Consider the following 14,693-nt stretch of genomic DNA (forward strand, 5'->3'; position numbering starts at 1 on the left):
TATACTTATTTGCTAGGTGTTCAAAATGATATTCCCCAGCCTCAATTTCTTCTAGTCTAACAGTATATGCTGTCCAGTGAAGCATTCTCACACAGCAGCTGTTACCGGTATGATATGACCTGCACATGTTCAATTTGGCATTGTTCTACTCACTTCTGGTTCATCAGCTGTTTAGTCTGAAATGGTATTCTGAATGTAAACCTACATCAGCGGTCTCCAATTAGTTGTTTCCTAAAGGACCTGAGTTTCCATTGTTATATTGATTGATTAATGGATGGATGATGACTACAGACTATTTACTCATTGTTGATTTTATGACATAGCTACGGGTTTGATTACGTGCTGCTAATTATTTCACCGATTTCAATTTCCAAAACCCAGTGTTGGAATGCTTGTGTAACTTGTACTCATTTGTCAGAGCATCTGTATTAAAGACAATAAAACTGAATGGCAACTAGCAATAGAGAAAAGATACTTATGCGACAAGGTGACAATCACAAACTACACCACAGAGACATGAACAGGGATCAACCAATCTCAACTGAGTAACTAGCTGGCTCGTGCAGGCAATTTCAAAACAGTTCAAAGCGCCTTACTTAGAAAACTCTGATTAAAAAAAAACCGATCTGAGAATCGCCACTCAGTTCTACACAGGACAATAACAAACATCGTAAAAAGACATACGGTTTGTTAAAATGGCATCTGCAGCTATTTACTCTGATACTGGTTATATGCTTGAAATAGACCCCCGAATGTCCTGTTTTCCAAGTGTACCCAATCACAAGTGTTTTGGGTCTGGGGGACTGACAGTCTGTTGTAATATCTTTGGGAGAGGATAGTGCATGGCTTAATTGACATACATTCTGGAAAAAACAGTAACCTAGTGACCTAGTTTCACAAGTTGTATTTATTTATTTAGACTGGTTATTTCAGGTTATTATTGGGCTCTCTTTTAAGGCTTATGTCACATTTAAGGTGAATGACAGTTACATTTCCATAAAACAAGGCAAAATAACTACTGTTAAAAATAAATAAATACAAATAAAACGGTTGTCTAATTAGGATTATTTGTAGTGTTACAGGAAGCAGTTCGCACAGATTTTTATCTACAGGCATAATTAAAAACTGACTTGTGTACGTGACAAAAATCAAGGAAACCTCCAATCTGCAGATGCGGTTTCAAATGAAGAATCGACATATTAAACCAATGTGTTTAACTGCCACTTTGTGGAGCAGCGCTACCAGATGTTCACAAATCCTCAGTCTCTGGCTCGAGGGGCATATCACAAGGATGACCTGTATACTGCTTTGCATTATGGATTACAGCATTTCTAGCATACCTAGAGGAAGCTTCACTTGCAATCTGAAATAGAAAGTAGAAAAACAGACTGTAGGCAGTGCTTGTTTAAACAAACGTTTCAGGTCTGTTTTCTTTTTTTGAGACACGCACTACAATTCTATTGGTCAACCTTCCGGCTCTGTATTCGCCACAGAAATGTTCAAATTAAAATGGTTTGGTTTTGGACTAATGTACCAGTGCCTTTGTTTGGATTGTCTGATGGCTCTGTGGGTAACTATCTTTTAATTACAATGCTAATTTAGTACACATCAAGCACACAGGTGATGAGTAATCCCAGTTTAACCAGGCACAGCCCAAGACATGAATTAGTGATAGAAAAGAAACCCACATTTAAAGGGAATACCCCAGGGAAAGACTAATCCAGCCTCACTCCTTGCTACAGCTGTTAGGGATGAATTTCCCTGCATGGAATACGCTCGGCATTTTTTCCAAGAAACAATCAGAAAACCTTGGCACCAAATACTACTGTCTGCCTGATGAGATGAATACAACATTAGCTTGCATCATCATTGTGCCTGTAGTGGATGGACTCAAAAGGACAATAATTTCAGCGTCTGACTCCAGTTCTTGTGCAGGTACACATTTTACTTCTGTAAATCGTTACTGCTTATTTTACTAATATTAATAGTCATAATCATGTAAACTCAAGTGCTAAACCACTTTAGAGCATGCTGTCAATAGCCTACTCTCCACTGTCCACTAGAGGGGGCAGTGCATATAGTTTGTTCACCTTTGCTCCATCCGTTAGAGGGAGCTGTAGTCCCCACACACTTCATTCTAATCAGCACCTGCTGTGAGTTGCTGGAAAGAACTGCTCTTTGCACTGCTGGTTGTAATTGTTCATTCATTTTTCCAATAGGTTGTAATTGCCCTTCTCATTGCAGAAGCTACAGAAGCAACCAAAAGGACATACTGTACAGCAGTTCTTTGCGTGACACAGACATAAATTGAACGGGACAGCTAAAATATACGAAATACTGCTCATTTGTCTTGTGGCTTAGAAAACACCCAGGGTGTGGTGATATTACAGTACATCACACACTCTGTCGTGCCTTATTGTTTACATATACATACTTATATAAGTCACACACACACACACACACACACACACACACACACACACACACACACACACACACACACAGGGTGATTAGAAAGTAAGTTTACCACATCAATGATACGGTTTGTTGATATGGTAAACTTACTTTCTAGTCACCCTGCGTGTGTATGTGTATGTATGTATATATATATATATATATATATATATATATATATATATATATATATATATATATATATATAAAATCAGAATCATAACTCTGAAAGGCTTATATGACAATGTACTGAGTTTTAAATATTGCAACATTACTTTTTGTTAAGTTACCACATAAGGTACACACCAAGTAATATGAAACTATTAGGGTATTTAGAAATCTCCAGATATATAAAGCAGACTCGGACTTGCTACTCCTTGACAAACATGTAAGACAAATTAAAGGAAAGACCATTTTGTATATAGGCTGTGGCTGAGTGCAATTAGTCTGCTATTTCCAGTGTCAGATGCAATTATATATCTGGAGCTTGACATGTTTCCTTCTGCAAAGATTAACCCCTACCTTGACTGGGAAATTCACCAGAGAGCTGCTCAGGTTGCCCGTGTTGCATTTGAAATTCAGCTGCGTATCTGCCTCCCAATCCCGCATACCCACGTCACGGCTCACTGCTCTGTCTGAATTCAGAGGCACTTTCTGGAAGGCAGTGCACGTCATTCCAGTGAAGCTCGCTGGTTTGATCACAAAGGCCTCCAGAGCTATATTAAGAGAAACCTTGCACAAACACATGGGGAAAAGGGTCATGTGTTTTTTTTAGTTTTTTTTTTTTTAAATAGAGAGCTTTTCTTTTACAAAAGTAATTAAGCTTGTGCTTTATTGATAACATTCCTGTGTGCTTCTCTTTTTAGATACAAGAAAGTGATGCATTCTTAATGACCTAAATCATTGCCACTAATTGGCAGCTGGCTATTGTCCAACATGAACAAAAAATTGCTGAGTAAAATAAACTGTGGGGCTTTATTTATTTACAAGTTGCATCCAAGTGGACACTAATCATTGTATGGCATAAGCAAATAAGGATTGAAAAAATAACTGTCGTTTTGTTTGAAAAGGAACAGGACCCAGGAAAGACTTCTTGTTATGCTTGAATGCAGTACTTTTGTGAAGAGAAGCAAACACATCCCAGGGGCATAACGTAAGAGGAATGGCATCTCTGATGGAATGGCTTGTAAGTGCAATGGATATGTGAATAAAAATCAGCAGTGCCCACACAGCATAATAGCCATAATACCTTTGAGATAACTTGAGTATTGCTGGTCAGACCCAACTCTGCAATGTGTTCCACACACTGCACAATGCGAGTGCAGGCCCTTTCTTCATTCTGTGCCATCCACAGTATGTGTTCATCCACCAGCATCATATTACTGGCGATATCAGCTATGTAGTCACCTAGCTGCAAATCAAAGCGCCATGGTTAATGTACTTTAAAGTTCAAGCAGTCGTTCTGCTTGCAGCTTATCCTACAAGAATGAGCCCAATCATGCTATTTGTCAAATGTCATTTTTATAAGAATATAACACAATGATATTGTCTGTCAATGAATATAGAAATTGCTTCGAGAAGTTAGCCCAATGAATTACTTTCCAATAGCTCATAGTGCATTCATTTTGCAGCTTTAATGAAAACCATAAACTGCAAGTATCCGAAGGAAGAAAGTGATTCCCAAATCCTTTTAATATAACTGTTTGTGTAGTTTTATCTGTCTCTCTATTTTGAAAGAGAATATTTCCAAAACTCGAAGTTGTCCTCGATATTATATGTAATTATATGACATTACATATAAGGCTTTATGTTAGCTTTCACTTTTGCAGAAAAGGACCAGTACTGTATTTGGTTTAAAACCTGCTTCCTCTTTCTATCTTCCTGCTTTCTGTACCTCTGTGCCATTTCTGAAATTAATGCCGCTGTCTTTTCATAGTCGTCCAAAACAAACACTACGATACCAGGCTTTAAAGGTTGATTTCCTATGTCATGTGCCTAGTATAAACAAACTCCCTGGGCGGAGACTCATGGCAGCCTGCATCCCTGAAAACCGCATTATTCATATATGTTAATTAAAAACATTCAAGCATCATTTAAAATGAAAAAACATATCTGAGAATTTGCTCCTCAATAACTACACTCTTATCATGGGAAGGAACGGAGAAGCTAATCTCAAAACTAAATATGTTAACAATAAACATTCTGTTTCCTTAAATTACAGGTTACTCATTCACTGGACTAAAATGAGCAGAAGCTTAGCCTTTGTAAAATAAATAGAACAAATCAACAAGTTCAGAAACGTTTTACTTTACTTTAAATACTGTCCTATCACAATAATACCCTTACGCAGAAGGCATTACCACAGATTATGGACCCTTGCCCAGAAATGGCACGTAATCACCTGTAATGCCAGGTATTATTGCCTAAATAGTGTCTTGTAGTTCCTTTTTTCCCCACACACATTAACATAAATACAAAGTTATTTTACTTAAATGACATGTTGATTCTTCATACAAATAAGAATTAAGATAAATATAATTATTCACATGATGATAGAATTTGCAGCTTGCATTCTTGTCTGCTGAGGCAGGCTCATCACTCAGTAAAAAAAAAAAAAAAAAAAAAAGGGGTTTGTACAGATCCTATAATTCTCCACACAGGAGGCCCTACTGCTACTGTAAAAGACATGTGTGTGTATATATATATATATATATATATATATATATATATATATACAAAAAGAATGATGATACATCCATGCAAACATGTAGAAAAATACAAGGCTACTGTACATCTTTGATTTGATCCACAAAGAACATCAGCTTCTCCATCATCTGTGTCACAAAAATCACATCCATCATGTCTTCGAAGTGTGCCGCTCCGCTTGTGCAGGCCATCAGCTGCTGCGCAAAAGCAAGAGCATTGGTGGCATTGATCGACACCTGAAATGAGATTGAAGTGACTTTCTCATGAAATTCAGTTTTACCGGAATGGCACATTTAACTTAGTAACTCATCCATTAGTAGGAAACATTTAGTTCTGAATCGCGCTGCTATGAAAAGGACAATACAGGTATTCTGAACTGTTTCCATTAGTCACTGGGATCGAGAGGAATGTCAAGCAAGTCCTGTTCATTTGCCAGCAGACAGACCAGTATCATGCAGATTTCAATTGGGACTGAGTCAATAACATGTGACTTGTCAATAAAGCAAATGTATTAGAAAGAAAGGTTTAACTGAATTAAAGGTTATGAAAAAAAATAAAATAAAAAAATAAACACCTTCAACAAAGACCAAGTACAAAATAGAACATCTTAGGGACATGTATCGCAATAATAAAACATAAAAATCAATAAAATAAAAATTCAGAACAGAAAGCAGCACACATTGTCAAGGGGGTCCCTGAGGCTCACCTTGTAAACGCGCCCTGCAAAGCAGGGTTTGTGCAGCTGTGCCAGAAGACAGTGAACAGTGACGTCTAGCTGCAAGCTTTCCCTTTTCGTTGCAGTAAAAGGAAACGGTTTATGGATTGAGAAAGGACAAATCGCAGAGCCATATCTAGTACAATTCATAATAATATATCAATCAGATGTAATAAACCATGATGATGGAGCAGATAAAACACTAGGGTCATTTAACAAACAATGCAGTGCTGCCCGGGAAACACCAATGAGCACGCAGGGACACACATCAATGGGTCAAGCGTCTATCGCTGTTCATAATAAGGTTCAAGGCTTAATCTGAAAGGGTTTTGAAAACCTACCTCACTGAATGCATGAAGCACACGAGTAACCTCGATGGAATACGGGCATTCTGAATAATCGTCCTCTGCCCAGCGTCCAGCCCTGTCACACATACGCCAAGATCTCCTCTCCTTCAGAGCGCCGTGATGTGAAGCAGAGCCAAACGGATACTGCACACACGGTAGGGATGCATTTATTCCAGCAAGTGTCTTTGGCCACCTACCAATATGGAGAGATGTCATGTTCACTAATTAGCACTGGAAGAAAAAAAATCAATTAAACACAATGTGAGGAACGTGTTAAAACCTAAGAAGTAATTAGAAGAAAGTGTTTCTCGCACCCTTTTATTCTGTAGAAAAAACACACTTATAATTACATTCCGGTTTGCAGAGCATCTGGTTTCATTTAGTTGCCATATTCCAAGCCCAGTTTACAAACCTGTTAGCAATTAAACGTTGCCTTGCTTTAATGGAGCATGTGGCTGAGGAAAATGCAGTTCGTTTTGTAGCAAGGCTTACTTTGCTTACTATGTTATCTGTTTGCCTCTGATCTTTGCACCCAGGGTGTAGGTTCATCCATTAGAATAAAAAAAAAAAAAAATGATAGAAATTTCTAACACTCTAAAAAAAGAAAAACTTCTTTGGTTGTGGGTGTGGACTTGTTGTTCTACCTGTTAAAATCAATCATTTTAAAAAGCAGACATTACAGCATGCTTGTCCCTGTGCCAGTTAGAAATTAGCTTGCTATACTCTTGCTTCATATACGGTAATTTCACGCTTTGCTATGTTATAAATCACACACATTTTCTGAAACAAAAAGGGATAATTTGCCACATCATTACTGCTCTGGAAACAAAACAATCCTGTTCAGTTCGGTGTTAAGTGTCTGCTGTACACAATTCCAAGAAAAAACAGGCCGTGAAGGAAATTTTGCTGTCTTTGAATGCTTAATGCCGCCCCTCTAAACACAGTTTAAAAACAGCTTCCAGTTTCCCTCAGTCTTAGAAATACTCTATTAAAGGTATATATATATAGATATATATAGATATATATAGATACATATATATATATATACACACACACACACACAAACACACACACACATTATATTATATTATATTTTATAAATCCTACTGAAAAATCTCAATTTATATGTGATCAGTTATTGTTTCATACACTAAACTTAACTGCATTAATGTAAACCAGTAAGAAATAATTAACTGTGTGTTCCAATTCTCAAGTTCTCCACAGGTCGCTAGGATTTACAGAAGGAGCAATTGCTCACTTTATTGCCCTGACTAAACAAATACAGACCTGAATTCCCCTTTACTGTTAGTGACCCACTCTGCTGGGCAGTATGGCGCTGATGTTTCCAAAACCACAATCTCCACACGCTTGGAGATGTTCCCACGGGAGCTGCCGACCAGACACTCCCAATCTCCTGAAGAGCCGACATCAATGTTGGACAGGATCAGCTCACTAAGAAAACAATGGAAAAGACATTTAATAGTTTTACCTTATGACATTCCATAAGCATCATTTTATGCATAGTTCATCCAACTGCTTTTAAACTGGAAGAACTCATTAACCGGGCTAGTCTGACCTTGGTTCTGGGGGCATACGTAGAATACATCAGAGATTAAAAAAAAAGTATTCATATTATACTACCAGTATTTGCTTTGCTGTTACAAATGGCCAATACAGCACTGTGATGTATTGCTGCTTACGTGACTCTAAAAGCTTCAAATTTGTTAACATGTAATGTCTTTTCTAGCTTGCAGTGTATTTAATTGTTACGGACACAGTTTCCGCAGTATAAGGGCCTATACAATATAAATAAACTATGACAGTTACGGGTTGATAGTTGTGTTCTGTCATATATAGTCAGTATATATCATTTTTAATTAAACAATTTGATAACCTATGACACTGTTTAATAATGACAAGTATATAATATCTATATATATATATATATATATATATATATATATATATATATATATATATATATATATATATTTTTTTTTTTTTAAATGACATTTTACACCGGTATTAAATATTTAAATTATCTTTAAGCTAAAATGCAAAGGCAAATCAGATGTATATGTTTTAAATTAATAAAAGTGAACAAACATGCTCAAAATTCAGTGAACAGGGTTTGAAAACTAAATACTGAGTACAAAATTCAAAAGATGGGCAACCACCAGCAATGAACAGCTTGGCTTGCTCAAAGCACAGTTTGAATAACAAGAAGATGACTATTTGAACAAATTATTCCCTCCTTTGGAACTGCATGTTATGTAGAACAGCAGTTTTAAGTTTTGTATCATTTCTATGTGTCCTTGGTTATTAAGCAGAATAGAATCTTGCTTAGTGTTTCAGTTAATTGCATTTTTATGTGAAGACACATCATTGTATTTGTACATAGAGCAAGAACATTTGTAATCACAGCATCCTGAAAACCTAGTGCAGCTTCCTTGATACTTTCAATTATAAGTTGATCCAAACGTACATGCCTTTCATATTTTTACTCTGAAACAGTGATCTGTTACTCTGAGGTTTTTTGAAATTACAAAGTGTTTGCAATGTTGCATGAAAGGGGCGGTCCCACAGTGGTAGCATCACTGAATTCCTGTAAAATTCACTTTCCTGAAATTATGAGAAACAGAATCTACTTCTGCTTCGCCTTGTTGGTAAGACACATTTGTACGTTTTTTGTTAGTGTTTCTTAATATTTTTTCTTGCTCTAACTGACATCAAAACATGATAGATTTTTTTTCAGTTTTTTGGTGTTCAAAATCTACTTCAAACACTAGAGATTCACGATTTGTAAGCACTGACATGCTTCACCAGCGTCAAAAACACTCATCACAAAAATCTGCTTCACCCACTTCTTTATTATTCACGCAATACAGATCATTATCCAAATGTGTCAATGTCAGCTTCAATATATTTATCACAATTTGGTTGCAAATTGCATTTATAATAGATTCCTTTATGGAAACTAAAGCTTTATTCTTACAGCTTTCACCTCATGTTATGCATAAAATCGTACCCAAATGATTTAAAAAAAAAAAAAAAAAAAAAAAGACATGCAGTCATAGAAAATAACATCAGCTCTATGCTACTATTCACATCTACTTAAATATACAGTAGTTTGTAGGAGCTTTGGTAGGATATAGTTCATCAGATCTGTAATATATTCAAATGTAATGGGCCGTCCAAAATGATCCACATTTTCAGAAAGTGTACAAAGGATTAAGTACATTTTGAAAATGTATGTATGCTTTTTTTTCGGGGGGGGGGGCTCATGAAAAAGAGCACGCTGTGTTCACTTCCTGTATTTGATGCCAAGTTTGGATGACCCCAAAGGGATCTATATATTTTAAGACAGACATTGCTCATTTTCTGTTTCGGGTTAATAACCTGGTAACATCAGCCTGACATTACAACAGTTATATTTATGTACCACTCACTGCCAAACCAATAAAGACAAATAACAGAGTGTCCCTATTTAACTGCATTCCAGCAGACATATGGAACCACAAACTGTTATATCAAGTCTCTGGCAGTCTGTAAATAGCATCTTTCTAAACATAAACCAACTGTTGGTCGCTGTGATGTTTTTAGGCTGCATGACCCATGTTTAAACCATATAAAACACTCATGTGGGCAGACTAGAGCCCAGCTTCCATCAGAAACAGATTCCAAAGCTGTATTAGAATTTCTTAGCATTTGATTACAAATATAAATATTTTAAGTAGAACTGCCATAAAACTGTCTTGTCTTTGTTAAAATTCTGTTTCCTAGAATTTTGTTTAAATGCATTAAAATGTAAATGTGCAAAATAAATAAATAAATAAATAAATAAAAATAAATAAATTAAGAAAATAATGCATGGGTGAAGGGGCAGTAAAAAAAAGATTGGTCAAAAAAACACAAAAAAAATTACAGAAGAGAGGTAAAGGTAAACCATGGCAGATCACTTCCAGTTGTTTCAATCAATTTGAAATCACTCCCACCCCCTGTTTTTCTTCCACATTTGAAATGCCCATTGCTTTGTATGTTTTTTTTTTTTTTAAGTATATAATTCAAGGGATGCTGAACTTAGGGAGTTCAGCATTAAAATGACCAGGAATTAGATAGAGGATGCGCTCAACTGAGACAAAACACACCTTCAAATAGTGTCTAATGAATTAAAATAAACAGATCTCTGCCATTGCAGTAAAAAAAACTTTGCGTGCAAGTGGCTCACTTTAATAGATCATCATGGATGATTACTGTTCCGATTACTTTAGCCACGCTCAAAGATATGATGAAGATATACTCTAAGGCTTGATTAGAAAAACAGAACGGGATTAACATGTTTTCCCCCAGAACTGTCTGAACAAAACTATTTCCCAGACTCGTTACCAGTGTTTACATCCTTGTAACAAAGGCTAATGACTTGATTACATGTAACAGTTTATGAGACTGTAAACTGGGCACATCTACATGACATTCCATCTTCCTTTGACTTGTTTATCTCTCACATTTTTTATAATAGTGTAACACAAACAGTCATTTGTGGCTCTTGCACTGCAATGAGTGCTCCCGATTAAAAATCAGCTAAATCTGGGTGTGGGTTATAGCTGACTGCCTGTTTAATGAATGATGTCAAATGTAAAACAGAACACAGATTTAAAAAAAAAAAAAAAAAAACTTTTCATCTACCTCTGTTTTGTAATAGCATACGCGCCGAGACACAGCTTACAGAGCAATCAGCAACACCAAGCTCTTAGTCTAATGTTTACCAGCATTCTACAATGCCTTTGCCACCCGTCCACAGCAGCTCTACAGAGCTACAGGAAAGAATACAATGCACATGTAGTATCCCCCTTGGTGGCAGGCATCATTGATTCTTTCTGTGTTGTGAGGCCATTTACATGACAAGTGTATCTGGTTGAACAGAACTGACCCACATATTTACACCCACAAATCCGATAACTACCTCCACTTCAGCCCATCGATCTCTGAACCACCACTGACACTTTTAAGAGACAGCATGTTAAATCTGGTTGCCATGGCTACAGAACTCTGGGAGCAGATTGAAAGAAATCCATTGGCTGGGTTCGGACAGAAGTGGAAATATCCCATTTCTGCTTAGATTAGGCTGATAAGAAATCAAGAGGATTAAAAGAGATATCTCTGAAGCACAGGAAAGCTCGAGGCTTTCAAGCACTGAAATACTGTGATTAATACAATATGTTCTGCATATTGAGCCAGGTCCCTTATGGTATAAGAGTGTCTTCTAATGGACAAGGAGACCACCATTGTATAAATCACTGAAAGAAAGGGACCATAACAAAGCACAGTGTGTGTGAGTCTTACTCATTTAAAATTGTAAAATTACCTGGTTTGGTCCTAATGTAGTATGGAAGCAGGGCCAGTATTTAAATGTATTACTGTTTAGATCAATTAAATAGACCCTGTGTTCTTTATGTTCTCTAACTTGTTCCTTAAGTGGACACAGGACTGGAGAATAGAAGGTGTCAATTTATATGGTCACCTATGTATTTATACAGACAGCCATTAAAAAATGCCAGTTCAATAAAACATATGAAGATCAGCATTTTGATTATTTTCTTTGGGTCAGGTCATGACATGTTTTACACACACACACACACACACATACACACACACACACACAATGTGTGTGTATCCAAGTTAGAACTGTCAGAAATAATCATGAACTTGACAGCAAATCTATCAATAGCTATAATGATAAATTAAAAGACTGCCAGGTTACAAGCTCTACTGTACTGTATTTGGTTAGAGATTTTCAAGAGTATGTCATTGGTACTTCTGTAGTGACATGCAGACTGAAGGTTAATCTGTTTAATTACACAACCTTTTAAAATAAATAACCCTGTAACTACTTGTGTTATTCGGCTGAATCATTTCACAGTAAGTGCACTTTTTCAACACAACATTGAATTGTTTATTATATATTAAAAAAAAAAAGAAAAAAGGAGTATGTCGCATGACTGAAAAGCGCAGTGTTATTGTTGGCGAACTGTTGTAAATATGAGCTAACAGTGGAAATTAGAATTCTCAAGGGAAAAATGCATACTGCCAAGAAGAATGTCATAAAAAAAAAATGTGAAAGCTGTTTAATTAAAGGTGGTGCCCCATAAAGTTTTCAAAATATTTTGTATATTTTTAAGAAATGTGTTACTGTATGAGCACATCATATGTCAGTTTATTGTGTAACACGTTGTCAGTATAACAAAAACACCATAAACAAAATCCTTCTGAAACACTGCTGAAGAAGTTAACGAGCAATGCATTTCTGTGTTAACTTTGCTGTATCCAGCGTTGTGTGTATCATGACATTACTGCATGTTGTTTCGCATAAACAACATAATATTCCTATCCACACACTGTGGGTTAGAAACCTGAATGCCATTGGCATCCATATCAATGCTAACAGACACAGAAAACCAGCAACACTGTTTCTTTTAGAACTACAAATAAATATCTTTCTTTAACAAAATATCACTAACCAATAAAGATGGATAAGGTGTAGGTAATGATAAAACCGTTTTTTCAATAAACAACAGCATATGCAGGTATTATCATATTGATCCTTCACGTAAATAGTTATAATGTAGCGCTATCAATATACCAGCAGGTGGCACTCACTGCTCAACAGGAATGGCTTTCTGCCAATTTATTATTTATTTTACTTTGTGCCACTTTGGCTTAAAAACAGTCAGAATTGCAAACGAGGGATGTATTTGTTCTTTACCTTTTTTCAATGTTAAACAAATCGATTCTAGCTATTACTTTTAGTTCGTTTTTAATTTGTAAAAAAAAAAAAAAAAAAAATTCTAAATATAAAAAAAAACAACAGTAATTTTTTTAAAAAAATTTAAATTTACCTTGAAACTAAACAACAATCGTGGATAATGTTTTCTTCTACAAAGATGCCTTTGTCTTCCTCGGTTTCTACGAAGTTACCATCATGGTACCACTGGACCTTGGTGGTGTTGTCAATGTAAGTGGCAGTGCATTGAAAAGGCAAGCGATCCCCTTGAAAGACCACCTGTCTGTAGGATGGTATCATCTGAAACAAAGGCAGCTCCAGGGGTCCTACTATAAAAAATATATTGAGAGGGTTATTTTGAAACATGGTCAGTGGGGTAGTAGTATTGTTTTGGGGTTAAAACCTTTAGGCCATTACCACATTTTATATTGGACTATTCTTGGTATAAACCAGTAAGAGATGCTGATATCAACCAGTAGTATAAATGTGAGGGGTAAACTAACTAACCATGTCATTTTACTCTACTTTCTCTCTAATATAACATGTTTTCATGTTCCCTTCAGCCATGAAAAGATTTAACACATTATTACACCCCCAATATGGTTTACACAAAAAACTGGAAAGTCTGTTGGTTCAGAACTTTGTTTATTCTTTCCTGTCACTAGTCAAACTAACAATAATTGATTTCAAGACTTACTTCAAAAGTCCTGGTTAATGAGAATATAGTTCCATTGTGCTTAGTACAGGGTGTGTTGTTCAATGGTCAGCTATTTCTTTCACTGCACTGCCACATTTCCTAAATGTTTAAAGAGCCCCAGAATGTTTATGTTCCCCATGACTGTACACTGGAGCAATTTTGTGGCAGTTTTAAATTACTAGCAAATATTACTGAACTAGCAGATGTATGCCTATTTATTTTATTGGTGTTTTTACATTCTCTTTCTTGCCAAACCATGACAATTGGGAATACTGAGAAAATGAGTGATGATGAAAGCATATCCACAGAATGATATAGCAATATAACACGGTTAATTGAAGTAGCTCTTTATTAAGCATATCTTGAAGTTTTATAACTGAGGTTATATTGGTTTGAACAATGACTTTTACGCATTAGCCATATAAACCTGTTGGTCGTCTGTTTCTATCTGTTAATACTGAAAGTGCAACACTCTTCTCTGCAGGTTTAAGATTAACTATGCATGAACTGGGATATCTCCTCTCAGCAATTTTTTAATAAAATATGCATCTGCTGGGTTGTCTTTTCAGTGTGTAGTATGGAGGATAATTTACTACATATACTCTCAGTGGCTCAGAGAAAAATGACAGGATTGTAAACCACTGTAAAGTAATGCCAACAGGAATACAAAGTAATTTAACTTTAGAAGATCGATCAATGTTGAAAGACGATATACTAGTGTTAAAAGCAGTGGGCCGAGAAAGCACCACTAACACCAATAAGCCCAATATAACATGTATTGTAACCAAATACAGGACAGCATTATAGATACCATTACTGTTTAAATAAATCCAAGCAGTAAAATATTCATCACCAGTGACATGTCTTAGCAATATCAACCCCCCCCCCCCCCCCCGCCGATAACAGAATTTCATTGGACAGGATCTTTAAATAAGCCCTTATGAACTGTCATATCCAAAGCACACAAGATAATTTAAAGATGCTATTCTCTTT

General features: G+C 36.1%; 1 protein-coding gene across 1 annotated transcript in view; it reads right to left on the reverse strand.

Moving 5' to 3' along the window:
• The window catches only part of LOC121321770 (adhesion G protein-coupled receptor A3-like), a 73,541-nt gene that overhangs the window by 37,516 nt on the left and 21,332 nt on the right, over window positions 1-14,693 (reverse strand). Inside the window, exons 7-12 of the mRNA XM_041260931.1 lie at window positions 13,119-13,332; window positions 7,510-7,674; window positions 6,217-6,415; window positions 5,247-5,396; window positions 3,704-3,865; window positions 2,977-3,186 (exon numbers count right to left, since the gene is read on the reverse strand). Of these exons, the coding sequence (XP_041116865.1) occupies window positions 2,977-3,186; window positions 3,704-3,865; window positions 5,247-5,396; window positions 6,217-6,415; window positions 7,510-7,674; window positions 13,119-13,332 (1,100 nt within the window). The remainder of the gene's footprint in view (window positions 1-2,976; window positions 3,187-3,703; window positions 3,866-5,246; window positions 5,397-6,216; window positions 6,416-7,509; window positions 7,675-13,118; window positions 13,333-14,693) is intronic.

The sequence above is a fragment of the Polyodon spathula genome, chromosome 10 (genome assembly GCF_017654505.1).
Source record: "Polyodon spathula isolate WHYD16114869_AA chromosome 10, ASM1765450v1, whole genome shotgun sequence".
NCBI lineage: Eukaryota > Metazoa > Chordata > Actinopteri > Acipenseriformes > Polyodontidae > Polyodon > Polyodon spathula.